At 45.8% G+C, this 15,804-nt stretch overlaps 1 protein-coding gene across 5 annotated transcripts in view; it reads right to left on the reverse strand.

Moving 5' to 3' along the window:
* magi1b (membrane associated guanylate kinase, WW and PDZ domain containing 1b) overlaps window positions 1-15,804 on the reverse strand; it is a 144,064-nt gene that overhangs the window by 13,851 nt on the left and 114,409 nt on the right. For 3 of the 5 annotated variants that reach the window (XM_073468114.1, XM_073468116.1, XM_073468113.1), the window contains exons 13-18: window positions 9,182-9,213; window positions 8,676-8,720; window positions 6,598-6,841; window positions 2,735-2,826; window positions 1,890-2,082; window positions 259-630 (exon numbers count right to left, since the gene is read on the reverse strand). In XM_073468114.1, coding sequence (XP_073324215.1) covers window positions 259-630; window positions 1,890-2,082; window positions 2,735-2,826; window positions 6,598-6,841; window positions 8,676-8,720; window positions 9,182-9,213 — 978 coding nt within the window. Of the gene's footprint in view, window positions 1-258; window positions 631-1,889; window positions 2,083-2,734; window positions 2,827-6,597; window positions 6,845-8,675; window positions 8,721-9,181; window positions 9,214-15,804 lie in introns of all 5 variants that reach the window. The other 2 variants (XM_073468118.1, XM_073468117.1) reach the window with 2 other exon arrangements.

The following is a 15,804-nucleotide window of genomic DNA, read 5'->3' on the forward strand; positions in this document are numbered from 1 at the left end:
GAGAAAGAAGAAGCACTTCTTTGAAGAGTGTTGGTATTGATCTGGTGGGACTGTAAATAGCCAGAATATGTGCTGGTTGTCGGGCTATTTAGCGCTCAGTGGATGATACAAAGGCAGCCCGTGAAGAAGATAGGAAGATAAAAAGCACCAGTGATGAGGAAAAGCTTGAGTGTGTGTTTCATGTTTTGCTGATTGGAACTGATATCCGCAATATTTGTATGTGCAATCAACAAGAGTGTGCCTGATGACGTCTCTTACCGAAGGTGGTGCCAGCTTCAGGCCGCGACACTGAAGAGACGATGACAAAACCGAAGCCTTCGTTCTCACCGCGGCGGATCTCCACATCATAGGGCTGCAAGGCGGATGTGACAGAGGAGGTGGCGTTGGGGGGCTGAGAGGAGGTGGTGGCAGCTGCGGCAGCAACCACAGCATTGCCACTGCCCCCTGCCCCTCCGCCCCCTCCTCCACTGCCGATGCCAGAGGTGGATCCGCTGCTGGAGCTGACGGTATTGAGGGAGTTCTGGCTGCCCTGCGGGGTGCGCTTCCCTATCTCCTCCGTCAGGCTGGGCGCCTGGGTGCTGCTGTGGTGGGAGGACGCCGGCGATGGAGGCACATCTCCCTCTGCTTTAACTGGAGATGGCAGAAGAGGATAAGGTGAGAAAGAGGCAGGTATACAGTGAAGGGTGGGAGAGGGAGAAAGATTTATGGAGGGAATAAAGAAAAACAAATTGAGGACAGGGAGGTGAAGGGAGAAAGATTCAGGAGATACAAGAAGATCAAAATGGAGAATGAAGACAAACAGATTAAATTAGGCCAGCCAGTGTTACATAAAAAGTTCAGGAGATAATAGAAGAGAAAAATCTGAGGCAGAGACCGGTGCATAATAAGGCGAGATAACATAAAAACAAAACTGTCAAGATAGGACACCACTGCAGAACGTTACATCACCTGTACAATCTGACAATAAAAAAACACTGTAAATAAACACAGACATTCTTCTCTCCTAACACAGCTCGTTCATGTTGATGTGATAAAAGACGAACCAGCAGACAGCTTGGGGAGAAGAGCCTCTCAAACAATCTCTTCGCTGATCTGTTTTGAACAAAAGATGAACTAAAGACGCGGCCCGCCTGTTGTATCTGGACATTTCATTCCACATTTAATTTCCTGTACAGCTGCTCAAGGAAGGCGCCTCATATTGTGGATGCTCTGAGGCAGGCGGGGAGCAGCAATGCACTAACGTCTGGCCGCTGTCATCGGGCCGAAGGTTGACCAGCCTCTCCATCATATTTATGGGCCTTTCTTTATCGCCGACTGAGGAGCAGAATGGAGCTGAGCAGAGCAGTGAAATGGCAGTGATGGGCGGGGGCGTTAGCTCGAATGCTTCATACCGTTACACACCCAGACTATTACAGAGGAAGGCAAACCCGGGCCCCTGGTGGAACTGCCATGAAAATAAATGGGCCCGTGGCATAGTAAAGTACAGAATGCTTTTCAGAAACTGAATACTGTTGTACTGTAACAACAGAGGCTGTAATGATATAATGGAATGGACAATTAGAGGTTAATTTTTCTGACTTGAAAGTTATTTTCTCTGTGATTTTCATGAATGCATAATTACGGTAATTTTTCTGCATTTTTTTTAAAAGGACCCATTTTAAATATTGCAGCGAGTAATGAAACAAGAAAGAGCAATGTGAGCTGTTAGATACTGAGTTAGGCTGGAGCTCCATGTGACAGGCTCCACACCTCCAACTTTTGAGCTTCTGCACTTGCCATAATCCTCAAAACCTGAACAAGTTTTTGAACTTCAGTGCACAGAAATATATCAAACCCTTAAGGGAATGGTTATCAGGAGGTCTCTAACAGGCTAAGCCGTTGGTTCTTACCGGCGTAGCTGGTTTTGCGTCGCACGGTGAGGTTGACGTGGCCCTGCTTGGCAGCCTGCTGCATCAGTTGCACCACCAGTTGGTGCGACTTGCCCACCACTGCTGTGCCGTCCACACATATCAGTTCATCGCCGGAGCGCAGGCGTCCGTCCTCGTCTGCAGCTCCATACTTCACTATGTGGCCGATGTAGATCTGAAACACAAAGTAGATGGAGGAGACTTGTGAGATTGTGGACAGAAAATGTACATGAAAAGATAACAAAGCTCAAACTGAGAAAAGTTTTTATTTTAATCAAGATATACTGCAGTATGAATTAAATAAGAATGTGCCAACTTGTACAGCAAGGGGATAAAGTTGCCATGCAGTACAGGTCTGCTACAATTCTACAGTACTATTAAATCTTTGTTCATCTTTCCAGCCTGCTACAGTCTTCACCCTATCCAAACATTCAAGTAAATCATTTTTTTCCCTGTCAAAAGAGCAGTGCAGGCATCAACGTTGCCTCTTTTAAAAAACGGGTTAAAAAGTAGTGTGTTTTTTTTACATTGGCCAGTTCAAAGAGAAACTGTCGTAGAAACAGAACAGACACAGAAGCTCAGAACTGCACACAGGAGGAAGATAAACAGAGAAACAGATGTGTTAAAGACCCCTATATGTGCTCAGACTTGTTTCAGACTTGCTGCTGAGAATATAGTGTCCATTTCATCATACAGGGGACTGAATCTTGTGAGTTGTACTTTATACATTTCACCCAAATATACAGTATAGTGGAAATTGAGGAAATTGAAAAGCAAACTAGAGAGAATCAACCATGAGAGATAGAAAGAGTGCGAGAGAGACTCACCGGCTCTCCTGGCTCATTGCCTCCGAGGATCCTGAAGCCGAACCCTGTATCCTTCCTCCACAGGAAAATGTCCTGCTCCTGGAAGTCTGGAACTGTAAAATCAACAAACCACCGTTAACGTTCCTGCATTAATACCAACAGCCTGCCCAGGGGACTTCCTGTTCCAAGAAGAGTTCAGCTCTAGCATAATAGTTTGCTATTAAAGATAACTCCCCTTAATATCACCCTTTCCAGTTCAAACATCATGCTCTAGCCTTGCCGTGAAGAGGTAGGGCCATAATTGATGCTCCCATTGTTCTCAGGGAATCAAACTATCCATCTGTTTATGCCCACATGCAAATAATCGTCCTCCCAACTGTTCCAAGCTTTGTCACTAAGACAGCACTTTGCGCAAACAATCCGTCTGGACGCTTTGGGAAAAGAACAAACAACTGATCCATCAAAAGATTACAAGGATCTATTTTGGGTGTGAAAGAGCGCAGGTATAGAGCTTAAATAAACTATCAAAAGCAAGACAGGCTGCCAGGAAAATTCAGAGCACCCTCGATCATTGGTCCCATAATTAGAAATGATCAGGCCAAACTCTGATGTCTGAAATAGCACATTTTCTTTCAGCTTTTTAAAACGTTTTCACTTCCCACAGTGGACACTGCTATTCGAATGCACTGTTTCTTTTATGAAGAGATGTGTGACACGCGACTATTCAATATGTTGGAGAGCACTTCCCACCCGACAGAGGTGCTAATACATGCTGGAAGTAGGCTATATATTATTGAGCAGAGGATGGCTAGTTCACAGTTCACTCCCATCCACAGCAGGAAGAATAAAAGAGGCATTGCTCTGCAGCGAATGACAGCTCATGGTTCATGTAGCAGCAGAGATGAGGGGGGAGCCTCAGGGGAGAGACACAGCAAGTGTGCATGTGTGTGGCCTCATCCTGCTGGACACACAAGAGTCTTTGCTTTAAGTTTATGTATATTTATTCACATATGCATGTATGTGCATGCATTTGAATCTTCGCAGCTGTGTTGTACAGGCTGACAAACATGCACCTCTGAGCAAACTCCCGGGGAGATTTCCTTTTGCTCCAACACAGGCCACTACTGCCAAGGCCACTAAAGCCACTAAGAGGCAGCAGGGTGGCAGAAGGCACAAACAGCCTGCTCCCAATCTGTTCCTTCAGTCAACAGTTAAAATCCCTGCGGAGTGCAGCCATCTCTTCCAATCTATCACAATGTAACTTTGGAGGAACCGGAGAGAGGGCGAGTCAAAGGCTAACTGTCGCAATCTGCACCTGCACTGCGGGTGGGGTCAACTGCACAGTTACACCTTGCTCCTGTCGATTAATAGATCCATGAGTGATCCCCGCAGTGAGCCAACTGGGCGTGAATCGATCGATATTTTACAAAGATGGAAGGACCTGTGCTGAGCTAAGAGTGAGGACTACAAATAACAAGCACAGATGGTTCAAACAGTGAGGAAATTAAACTGGGAACATGTTAAAACCAGACAATAATCGAAATGAAGGCCAATAAAGCACGAGCGAGAACCCTATCCTCTCTGGCCTGTTTTTTTGGAGCAGGTTAATGCTATGTGAGCTTTTGGGGGAGGATTTCTTCTGCAAATGGAAATCGTTCAGCACACAGTGTGTTTAAAGACCTTGATCTCAGCAGAACTTTTCATTAGAGCGAATGTTGCGTGGAGAAATGTCTCTGCTGCAGCCAAGACTTGAGGCCTATCGGGCGCACACAGTGGGATTTTAGGACCAGAGCTCAATGCAGCGTGAGGAAGTAGAGGATTCACACCTGCTGGTACAGGTCACCTGTCCTCCCTGTCATTCTCTGTGTGTTCCTCTTTACTTTTCTTTACCTCAGAATCCCTTGATCTCCTGATGCTTGACCTTTCTCTTATCCGAACATTTTTCTTTCATGTCACATTTATATGTCCCTGTCGCTTCCCTCTTCATCATCCTTTGGGCTCTCTCTTAAAACTTTCCTCTCATTTGTACTTAGCAAACGGACTCAGGCAATTTAGAAAACCCCTGCTGAGACTTTATCATAGGACATTTATGTAGACATAATCTCCCCCTTGGATTTGCTTTCGTCCACTCTCCATCTCTACTCTGTATTTCCTTTTTAAATCAAATACCACTGTCCTCTCAGCCCTTTACGGCAGCTTGCCAACAGGCTTCGGCACTACAACCCACGCTCAGCCCTTCTTTTAATATTCTTCTTCACAGGCATCTAAATAATGAAAGTCCTTGACAAGTGGCGCCTGGGAATGTGATTAAATGTTAAGGTTTCTAAGCCCTCACAGACCCCTATTTTTTTTTAACTTGACAGTGGATCTGAGGGTTACTCTTTTTAATTGGAGTTATCCCTTTACTTTGCTGAGGCTAGACGAGGAGGAGGGGGATATGCAATCCAATGACATTCACTCCACTATTGCTGTGAATGTCTCTTTAGGGAAGTCTAGTGTAAAAGTGTGTCAATGGTGCCAGTGTCCACAACTGGGCCAAAGCGGCGTCTCAAAGCTTTTAAAGGACTGGACCGAGAACATGTGGGGGACTCTAATGCTGGGTGGAAATGACAATCAAATCAAAGCTAACTTTGTGACTTTAAGGAACCTCTTTAAAGGAATAACGCAACATTTTGGCAAAAACTACACCTACAAATCCAGTAGGCTACAAATCTGCCTACCAGCTTTAAAGAAAACTTTTACTAACAACACCTAGATATAACGGGTTAGGGTTAGGGCTACGGCTCCGGCTGCCTGTTTCCCCCTGCTTTTTGTGGGAGCTACGCTAAGCCAATTGACTGCTGGCTAGCTAGATATTTAGCACACAGAGGTGTGAGTGGTATACACATTTAAACTATTACATCGACTTAATTAAAAGCAACATTGGCATTTTGTGTGATTTGGCGCCCCCCACAGTTTCTGAGTGGAGCACCACTGACAAAAATCCCAGGTCTGTTACAATTTGTTAGACTTAACGCTGTGAACCTACCCTCTTACTGAAGTTACATAGTGCAGAAACAAGTGATAGGGGGGCGGTGTGGCTGAGACAGAGACACCATTCACCCTATTACAAGACACTGTACCATCAAAATGATTTTGAAGCTGTTAGTTTAAGGGTAAAACACAACCAGTCCTGCAATAGATCCTACCATCATGAAGGTTATAGTAAGTTCCTGTTGAAATTGTTTTCATTTCAGTTAATATATGAATGTCTTCTCTTTTTATCTGGACCTTGAGTCTGTAACAAAGCTCTGAATTGAACTGAACTGATTGTGAGACGTGTTGACTCCGCTGTACACTCGTTTTGGAGGACATCGTTTCTGGTGCTGTTGTGTATGTATTCCATTATACTGACACACATTTCTCATATTTTGTCCACCTCATTTCTATCAGTTAGGTTGGGGTTCATGACAGGAACACCTCTTTGTATAATTCAATACTGTTACGACAAAATGACAAAGTTGAATCTGCACCTCTCTAAAACAGATCCCACAAACCCATTTTAGCATTCATGAAGGTAAGATTTGTCACAGGACTGTTATAGACCTCATCAGTATCAGCAAGGTGCACCTAATAACTGACAACTGAGCCAATATTAGAGAATAAGTTCACATATGACACCCCAAGTAAAAAGAGACCATATCCCTCTCCCGATACTGAACAAGGGCACAGAAAGAGTTTGTCCTTTGTTGCTTTTGTTTAAGAATATGAACCAGTTACTTACATGCACAAGACTTATCTCTTATCCCAAATCTTACTCCAAAACGTGCAGTATAATGGTCTCCATCGAGCCAACAGCCCCATGCAGCCCTCATCCAACTGCCACCAAAAATGATTATACTTACGCCTACTTTCATACATGCTCCTGGACTGGGCCCAGATCTTAAAGGGGTCCGGTTTTCTCTGGATGGTCCCGTCTGCTGGGGAGTCCTGGGGCGGCAGGCTTGGCAGGGGCTGAGAGGGGGGCGGGGGAGCAGCGCTCTCGCTGAGAGGGGGTGCCAGAGACGGATGCACGGGCGAGTCTGTGTGGATGCTCCGGTGGCTGGAAACGCTATGCTGGGAGCTGTTCTGACTGTCCTTTCTTGACAACTGCTGTTGGAGAAGCAGATCGATATCATTTGACAACTCAAAGTCAGCTGTGTCGGTACACCTGTGAAAGTGGAGGATGAGCTGAGAACTGGCAGACAGGAAGAGACAAAAAGAAGGATGCATGCTCAGCAGTGAGAAGAGAAGATGAGACGAATCGGGGTTGTGGTTTGTGAGAGGAGAAATGAGGTTTGAATACAGAAGAAATGTGGATTAGAGTTCACAGAGATTAAAGATGGCTGCTCCTTGGGGTAAAAGGAAGCAGAATCTAAGAGTGAATAATGTCAACCATTGTTGTGTTGCTACCTTATACAACACAAAGAATAATAAAGCTGTTTTATTCAGACAATTATTTTAGTGTATAAAGACCTCAATGGTTTCTCATGATTAAGTCATTCAGCTGTGGGAGAAAAAACTTACAAGGGTACATTGCCTATTCCTTTTGTTTAACAGAGTGGAATGTATTAACAAGGAACTGCATCCCCTGTTGCATATGGAGAGATTCACAGTGAATAAAGCACTAGAGATGTTTCAAACGGAGGGAGGGTTTTACTGGTGAAGCCAGAAATGTAAAAATTCTCATAAATTGACCTCCTCAATAACATGGCCACTTGAGCACCTGCTCAAGGGTATGAGGGGAGCGGTGCTTGAGCGGCACATACAATCTTGAGGTCAAGCGCATGAACATTGCACATGTAAGCAAAGATCCTTTCACTATCTTTCTGTACAGTTCCATCCTGTTTCAAACAGACAGCAGGGAAGAGAAAGGGTTACAGACAGAGCATGGGAAAGAAAGGGAGATATTTTGGGACAGTAAGAGAAAATGACAGCAGTTCAGTCTCTTCATGTCACGTGAGCTCCCAGTACTTTGGAAGTGGTGGACAAAAATACACCAGGAAAGGGCGGAGGCAAGCGGCTTATCTGTTCTCAAATATCAAAGTGTTTGGCCTTCAAAGTGCAGCCATGCCTTCAATAAATTCGGACTCATTACTCCCTGAATGAGCCTCCCACACCTCTGCAATTCATGTTTATATTCATCAGCCTTGTTAGACTTAAAAGAAGCTTGACGCTTTAGCAAATATTAAGCCGGAGCCGTGGATCCAGCTGGAATGTACCAGCGTTATGAACGTAACCTCACTGCGTTATGTGGGGAAGTGAAGATCAATGGATTCATATCATTAGTCACAAACGCAGGCAATGCTTGGTGCTAAAGTCAGACCTCAGGAGGAAAAATATTTTTTTGGTCACTTTTGTTCCATCAAACAAAATGGCGCCTTTGTTTGCCAAAAAGGCAGCATTTTTTTACTTGTTTTTCTCTCTGTTTGATGCACAAAAAGTCCAAAAATCCTATCCCCCTTTCAAATGAAAACAAATCTCTTGTTCTTGATGGATCTATTAGATTTGACCTTCTGCAGTCATTGTGCTCTCCCTCTGTGCTCCGGGACTGGCCTAATACATTGGTTTCTCCTGCTCCAATAACTTATTAAGGAGACAGAAGAATCGAGGGAGGAGGGGAGGGGAGGGGATGGAGGGGGGTCTGGGGCAATGAAAACAAATCCTTGCTGCTTCCTCAGACTCGGGTCAGTCCTGCTTTGCCACTAGCAGGCCACACTATTAGCATCATATGTAGTGTTTTGTTTGACATAAACAGCCCCATAACAACCAGACATTATGTTGAAACACCATGCATTAACTCTACTATCACTCTCTCTTCTATTATCTGCTTTAAGAAGGCTATACCATCACCATTATCATCTAACACACTACATATCCAGCACCGATACCACCACACCTCATTCCCCAAAAACTTTCACCCTGTCTAAACGACATCACATACCCTCCTAGTGTAATCTCTGTATGGAGGAGCCAGCTCAAAATCATCCTGCAAAACAAAAAATCAACATACACATTCAGTGAGACAGAGTCATCATCATGGTCCCTCTGGTAATGCAGCATATATCACAGGATGAGGCCGTTCCTCAGCTGTGATCATACATTCAACTCTCACTCTGCAAGCTTAGCACCCAGCGCGATGCGATCATCGGTGTGTTAGCAACCCAGCTCACGCTGTGCATCAAAGCCCACTTCGTCCCAGCCCCCGCCAGCGAGGAGGAGGGGGCGCTGATGTGGAGCTACAGGGATCCACCCCCGCACAGCACAGCATCCCATGTCTACAAACAGACCCACAACATCGGCACAAGTTACACCTAACAGAGGAGAACTGGAGGTGAGGGAGGAGAGAGTGAGCCAGATATCCCTCTGACAGATGCACCATGTGGATTGAGGACAGGAGAGTGAAGGATGGATGAGGAAGGAGAAAAATATACGAGAACAATTACTTACCAGTTTTGGGCTCTTCTTTGCGGGTGCCACCCCTGTGAAACCAGACAGAAATGGGAAAAAGAAAAAAGGAGAAGGTTACCAGTGTACTTTTAGTATATCGTCCATGTTCAAGCAAAAAAAGAAGATTAAAAAAACAGATAACGCAGACTCCAAAACAATGTGCTCATCTATCCCTCGTCTCCTTCTCCCTTCTCTCCTCTCTCTCCCTGCTTGGTTCTTTGCTCGCCCATCCGCGGCTGGCGTTTGAGGAGGGAGGAAGAGGAGGGGGGGTGCAGGCAGCGCGATCTATCTGCATCAGTGCCGCGGCCAGCGCTTTGGCTTGACTGGTGCAGCGGAAGAGTGGGGCCAGCCCCGAGGGCTAACCCAGCGCTCACTAGACCCTGGCTACCCCGACAGCAGCGCAAGCGTGCCAATGAGCGGGCGTGTGTTTGAGGGAGTAAGGTGAGAGTTAAGAGGAGAGGACAGAATCCTGGAGAGCAACTAAGCCTGAGAATAAAGAGAGAGGAGCAGAGAGGAGAAAAGCGAGCTGTGCTCTGGAGTTCCTGGCCGTAGCATTACCCATGGAGAAGGAGTCCAAGATACTGAACATTAAATTATAGGCAACCGTCAGTTCCCCTCTTACTGAGACCATCTTCCTGTGTCCGCTGAGTGCGGCGCTCCGCTGTCGAAGGCTCCAGCATCTATAGGCAGTTGCCGTGTCCTCCCCGTCTCTCCCTTCCCTGCTGCCTTTTCCTTTTTTTCCCTTTCTCTTGCTCTCTCTCTCTCTCTCTCACCTCAGTGCACACTGTCCTCCCTCCCTTTCTTCCCTCAGCATCATCACCCTCCTCTCCCTCCTTCCTCTCCCTCCCTCTTCCTCTCTCCTTTCCATCTCAGTCTCCCTCCCACCCCCACATGCTGGTAAACATCCATGCAGCTACACACACACACACACACACACACACACACACACACACACACACACACAAAACAACACAAAACAACACAAAACAAGGGCGTCAGGCGGCTTTGCGCTCCTGACACAAATGGAAGTGCGCTTAAGGTATGACAGACGGGTTTCTGTGTGAGTGAACAGTGACCAGGAATATCATCGAGGAAAAATCATTATCGCGGACGAGCACACAAAGAAAAGACTGACAGATGACTAAAACGGAGGGATCTAGTCGGAGAAATTTGCTCCTTAAGCACATCCCTGCCCCTCTACCCCCCCCCCCCCCCCCCCATCCCTCGACTCTGCATGAAATAAACAGTTGTATGAAGTTATGGAAATGAGAGTGGGAGAAGGAATGTGTGAAACAAAGACAGAACGCAGCGGCTCGTGGTGTGTATTTACCTCTGTAATATTCAAGATTCAACAATGAGCGGAGGAGCAACCACACACACCTCTGGCATGCGTTTGGGTGTGTAACACATGTAAAGCGTGAGTGAGACTAGGCGGTGTCTGATCTAAGAAAATGGGCCACTATTGTGTGTCAATCCTATGGGGAAAATGAGGGGATAAGAGCTTACTCTCTAATACACACACACACACACACACACACACACACACACACACACACACACACACACACACAGGCTCATCTTCTTTATCTCTCCGACATCTGGGTTCATTCACAGCTGACAGCTCCAACTGTGTTGCGTCTGCAGCCTTTTTCCTCCTCTCCTCCCCCCTCTCCTCTCTCCCCTTTTCACCCCGTTTTTTTCAATCAATGGGAATCATTCATTCAGGAGCGCATAACAACCCGCTAAATCAGACGCAGATGCACACTGTCAATCCCGAGTAACTCTCTCTGCTGCATGCTCTGAGCATGCTGTCAGTCAGCGTCAGGCTGATGTTTGATTATCACTCATCTATCCTCTGCAACTGATTTGCTGCTGCTGTCTGTCAATGTCTCTCAGCTCGCTCTCTCTCCCTCTCTCCTAGATCACATATCACACACAAAACAGACACGCCCATTCAAGCAATAACTCGACTCAGGCATAGGCTGATTCAGGTCTTTGTAATGCACTGTACTTCTGAAATCGATACGAAATATACAGAACCATGACTATGTTAATACCAAAATCATCAAGGAAGACATAGCTTTGGACGGGTCAACACTGTATTGGTAGGCAGGAGCAGTTCTGTGGGATTGTGTGTGTTTGAAGCCGCTAGATCAAAAGCTATTGTGGCTGTTTGGGCCAACCTCCAGTCCTAATTACATACAAGAGGGAGGAAAGAGCGCTTTCGGACAGGTGGGCGATCTCGGCTGGCCTGAGCGCTGACAGCCTGAGTGAGAGGGCGGCCCGCTACAGCCTCGACAACTCCAGCTCTCAAATAATTGAGCCGGACCGCTGTGGGGCCCTCTAGTTTTTATTTATATTTTATTCTGCTTACTAAATCCTAAAATGTGTGGCAGGAAATGCATTCATAACAGTGAATAATGAAGGACCCACGAGGCTCTAAATATGTGCTTTTTATGATTAATGATACATCAGCTGATTATTATGAATCCCAATGAAGTCAAAACAATAGTAATAGCATCCAGTTTATTTAAGGATTGCAGTGAATTTTTTTTTATTGGACAGAAAACCAGTCATCTTGTTTCACTGCCTCAGGCAAAATGCCATGAATTTCAGCAGACTTTGTTTTGCTGTGTGTGACAGCCCCACAGCTGGTTAAATTCCAACAGTGTGGGTGCATCAAGATGATGGAAACACTGGAAATAAGGTGTGGTGGAATAAATGAAAGCATTGACACACAGCGAGCGCAGAATTCAGCATCAATTCCTCCCAAAGGAGCTGCGCTTTGGATTAAGACATAGTGTATCCCCCTCAACAGATAGGAACTGTTGTAACAACCTGGCAGCGTAGCAGTCACTAAACGGAGGCCATTACTAAGCAGATTATGTTGTCTGTCCACAGTGCACGGTGCGTGTGCATAAGCGTCGGTGGAATCTCGGCTCCGAGTGATGGCTTCCAACAGGCAGGTCCATCTGTCACCGTGGCGACAGCGCCTGGTGACTGTGGGGATCTGACAGACGGTCTCCAAGGAGTGAGAGGCTCACATCAGCTGCGTACATCGGCAGCGGGCAGGATGTGACAGCCCTGTAGAGTACAGCTTTATTTAGCTTCATCTGTTTGTAAACAGTGGAATTAAATGTGACAGAGCGGTCATACCAGTGTGGCTAACTAGGTAATAAAGATGACCAGGGAGAGCGTGGATGCAGAAAAAGCAGTTTTTTCTTTTGAGGAAGGTGCCTTATGATAAGAAATAGAACCGAGGAGTGTTTTTTTCCCTGGAAGGGGTGAAATCCCCTCCTCCACCAAATGCACACATCCACCCAGAGGAGACCCCCAGCGCAGATTATCTGCAGAGCATTGTCATAGAAACAAAGGATGGTGCAGTGGTGGAGATTTACAATTCGCCCAATAGCTATGGAGGTGTGAAGGCATGGGAGGTGGGTGGGGGGTGGGAGGCTCACCTTGTCTCTTGAGCAACAAGCGGGTGATTCACCGGCTCAAGCCTCCAGCGAGCAGAGGTGAATCTTGGGCACCTAGCGGACAGGCCGCTTACCCCCCCTACATCATTGCTTTCCAGGACTGCACTGCTGTTCGTTATGGTGCCACTGGAACGTTCAGTCAGCAGAATTTTTAATGCGAAGTGGGCAAAAATACGGCGCTTCCTGCCCATACAGTGAATTGATTTCCTGCTTTGGTCTGTGCAGGGACCCATCATCAACGTTTATCTCCTTCTAATGGCTGTGTACAAGACTGTCCACATTATACCGGGCCTTATGAATGTGCATGCCGGTAACTGCCAGTTTGTTTATGTGGGTTATGCGAGTTCACGTAATTGTGTTTGGGCCTATCAGTGTGTGTCCTCAAAGAACACTGATCCGTGGAGTGCTTTTTGACAGCAGGCATTTACAAGCTGTCGGTTCACTTGCCCAGCATTATGCCAATAAGAGCTATCTAGTGTGGCAATGATCCACTCGGTGTTTTTACCCTCTTTAAGCCACACATCCATGAAAAGACAAAGGAAAACAAACATTTCAACTGTCTGTCTTCAAGGGTACAATAAATCTCTTTCAAGCTGCACTTAAAGGCAATGAGGGGAAACGCGCAAAGGTAAACAAGAGGAAACACACCCATTTGTGCTTTAACACTATGGATTCTTTGTAGATGACTGCTCTTAAGAGTTCTCCAAGTAGCTATACAGATAATATGAGGTCTCGGACATGTCTTTGGGTGTTTAGCTTCCCATTTAATTAAACAGGAAATAAGGAAAGTGACTATCAAATACATTGATATTTGCAAAATAGTCACCACCTCTTGTCCATGTTAGTCCCTCAACCTGCCATTTGTCCATCCGCTGGCTACGTGGGAGGAGAGTGAAGGTCCATCTCTCACACCAAGAGGAGAGAAGTGTGAGGCCTGATTCCCCAGCAGCAACTAATGTGTCACCGTTGATTGATGAGTCATGAAGTGGGGGGAGGGAGAGGAAAAGAGAGAGCGCTCGAGAAAGAGGGAGAGCAGAGCATCATGGGGGTTTCTGCACCGCTCTTTTATCATCTCTCTGATCCTCTGACATCCTTCCATCCACAGCTCTCCTCCTCTCCCTCCGCCCACTGCAGCTATCTTTCCTTCCATTTCCTGCACATGGCTACGAGCTGTTACTGCAGCCAAACACAAATTACCTTGTGTTCATTGCAGCACCTGCCAGGCCTTACAAACAGGTAAAAAAAAAAAAGGAGAAGAAGAAAAATAGAGTAGAACACGACTCTACATCCGCGCTGAGACAAATGGGCTTCATTTTTCTATAGCTGACTAATGACACGAGCTGCTGGGCTGCTGAGATGCTGTGTTTCACAAATTCTAAAACTAAACAAGTTTTCGCTGACAAAAGGCTGTGGAGCAGGTGTATGTGTCCCTGTGGACCCTGTAACGTTTACACCTTTTTAAAGGGAACAGGGGAGAGGAAATTAAAGTCTGCACTACGGCAAGACATCAGGGGCTAAAATGAGTTATGCCAGAGCATCAGTGGGGGCAGGAGAAGACAGGCAGGGGGAAAATGAGCACATTAGAGCAGTGTAATTAGACAAATGAAAGAACGATGTATCACGAAACACAGGCCTGATTGAAGCAATAAATCATGCCTGTGTGCTTATAGGCAGTCCAAAATGACTGCAGAACCTTTGTGTTCTGTGAGCTTAACCTATAAAGCACTCATAACCTGACATCTGACCTTTCTCTGTATGAGATTATTCAAAGCTAATGTAGCTTTCTCAGATAAAGTTAATCAAATGAGTTTCACAGGTGCCCTCCACAATATCCAGCACACTAGCTCATGTGTGGAGCTTCACATTTTCACACAATCTGACTTGTGCACTACTAACGAGTGTGTGCCTGGTCCTCAGGGATTGGCTCCCATCTTCATGTGGCGAGAGGGTGAGAATCTACATTCTGGCAGTGTGGGAATAGAAACAGAAAAGGGGGAATGGAGGGTTGGAGGAAGGGATCTTCACCAATTAAGACCATGCACGGGTCTTTCTGCTGCAGATTTATAATTGGATGCAAGGCTCTTCATGTGTGAGACCGACACTGATGCCTGTGTGTGTTTGTGTGTGTGCGCGCATGCAGAAGCGGTGTTTGCTCAGGGAAGAAGAGATCCTTGATGGATGGAAGGAGAGTGAGAGTAAAAGAGAGCACAAGAGAGAAAAAGATGTATGTGTATGATAAGCAAAGCTGACATCAGGACCCCAATTAGAGGCCAGCGTGCCTCGCCGCTACTGGTGGAGTGAGCCGGAGTGAGAAAGCAGTGAAGAGAGTCAGAGCCGGAGAGTAATTAAGGCACCGTGTCTAAAACCTTGGTTTATGTTCTCATGAGTGCAACAGTGTGTGTGGGCATGTGTGTCAGGCAACACCTAAGACTAGTGAATGTCGCTTTGTTGAGGGGGCGTTGACACATAAGATGTAAACAGATCCATTATTCGACATGACACTGTTAGAGAAAACATTTAAAGGGGGCATGAAAGGATTAAGGGGCAGATGTTAGGACTTGACAGCTTTCGGTTCTCTTCTACAGACACATCGATTGGAACCAACAAAATAAAATAAAATAGTTGGAGGTTTGATACTCGGTGCAGGAGAAAAAAAAATGAGTCGACACTGTGCTGGTCCAATTTGTATTTTGGCTCACTAATTGCTGACTGTGTTTTGATGTTGGAGCCATTAGGCTCTTCATCAGAAAAGTTCTTTGTAAAACACACAGTAGGCAGCACTTGGTGCTTAATTGTGCAAATGGCTGAAGTGCAGTGATCAGACTCTTGTTCTATCAATTATTTTTATGAACCTGCATGAAGCATCAGAACAGCGGGTCCTGCTTTAATATGCTTAACTGTGTCACAATTTCAATTCTAAATCAAAAGTCGATGGAGCACACTATATATGAAAATTAATGGTATAATGATCCATCAATCTGGATCGATATATTTCGATTCAATGATCAACGATCCACTGTGATCCATGCAAAGTAAAAACACTGATCTATATCATCATTTTTAAGATGCGCCTTTACTTTGTAATTCCCTTTGGCACCATCCAGGTGCACCTCCTTTCTAAACATTCAAATAATGCTAGTGCCA

This window comes from Pagrus major, chromosome 6 (assembly GCF_040436345.1).
Source record: "Pagrus major chromosome 6, Pma_NU_1.0".
Classification (NCBI taxonomy): Eukaryota; Metazoa; Chordata; class Actinopteri; order Spariformes; family Sparidae; genus Pagrus; species Pagrus major.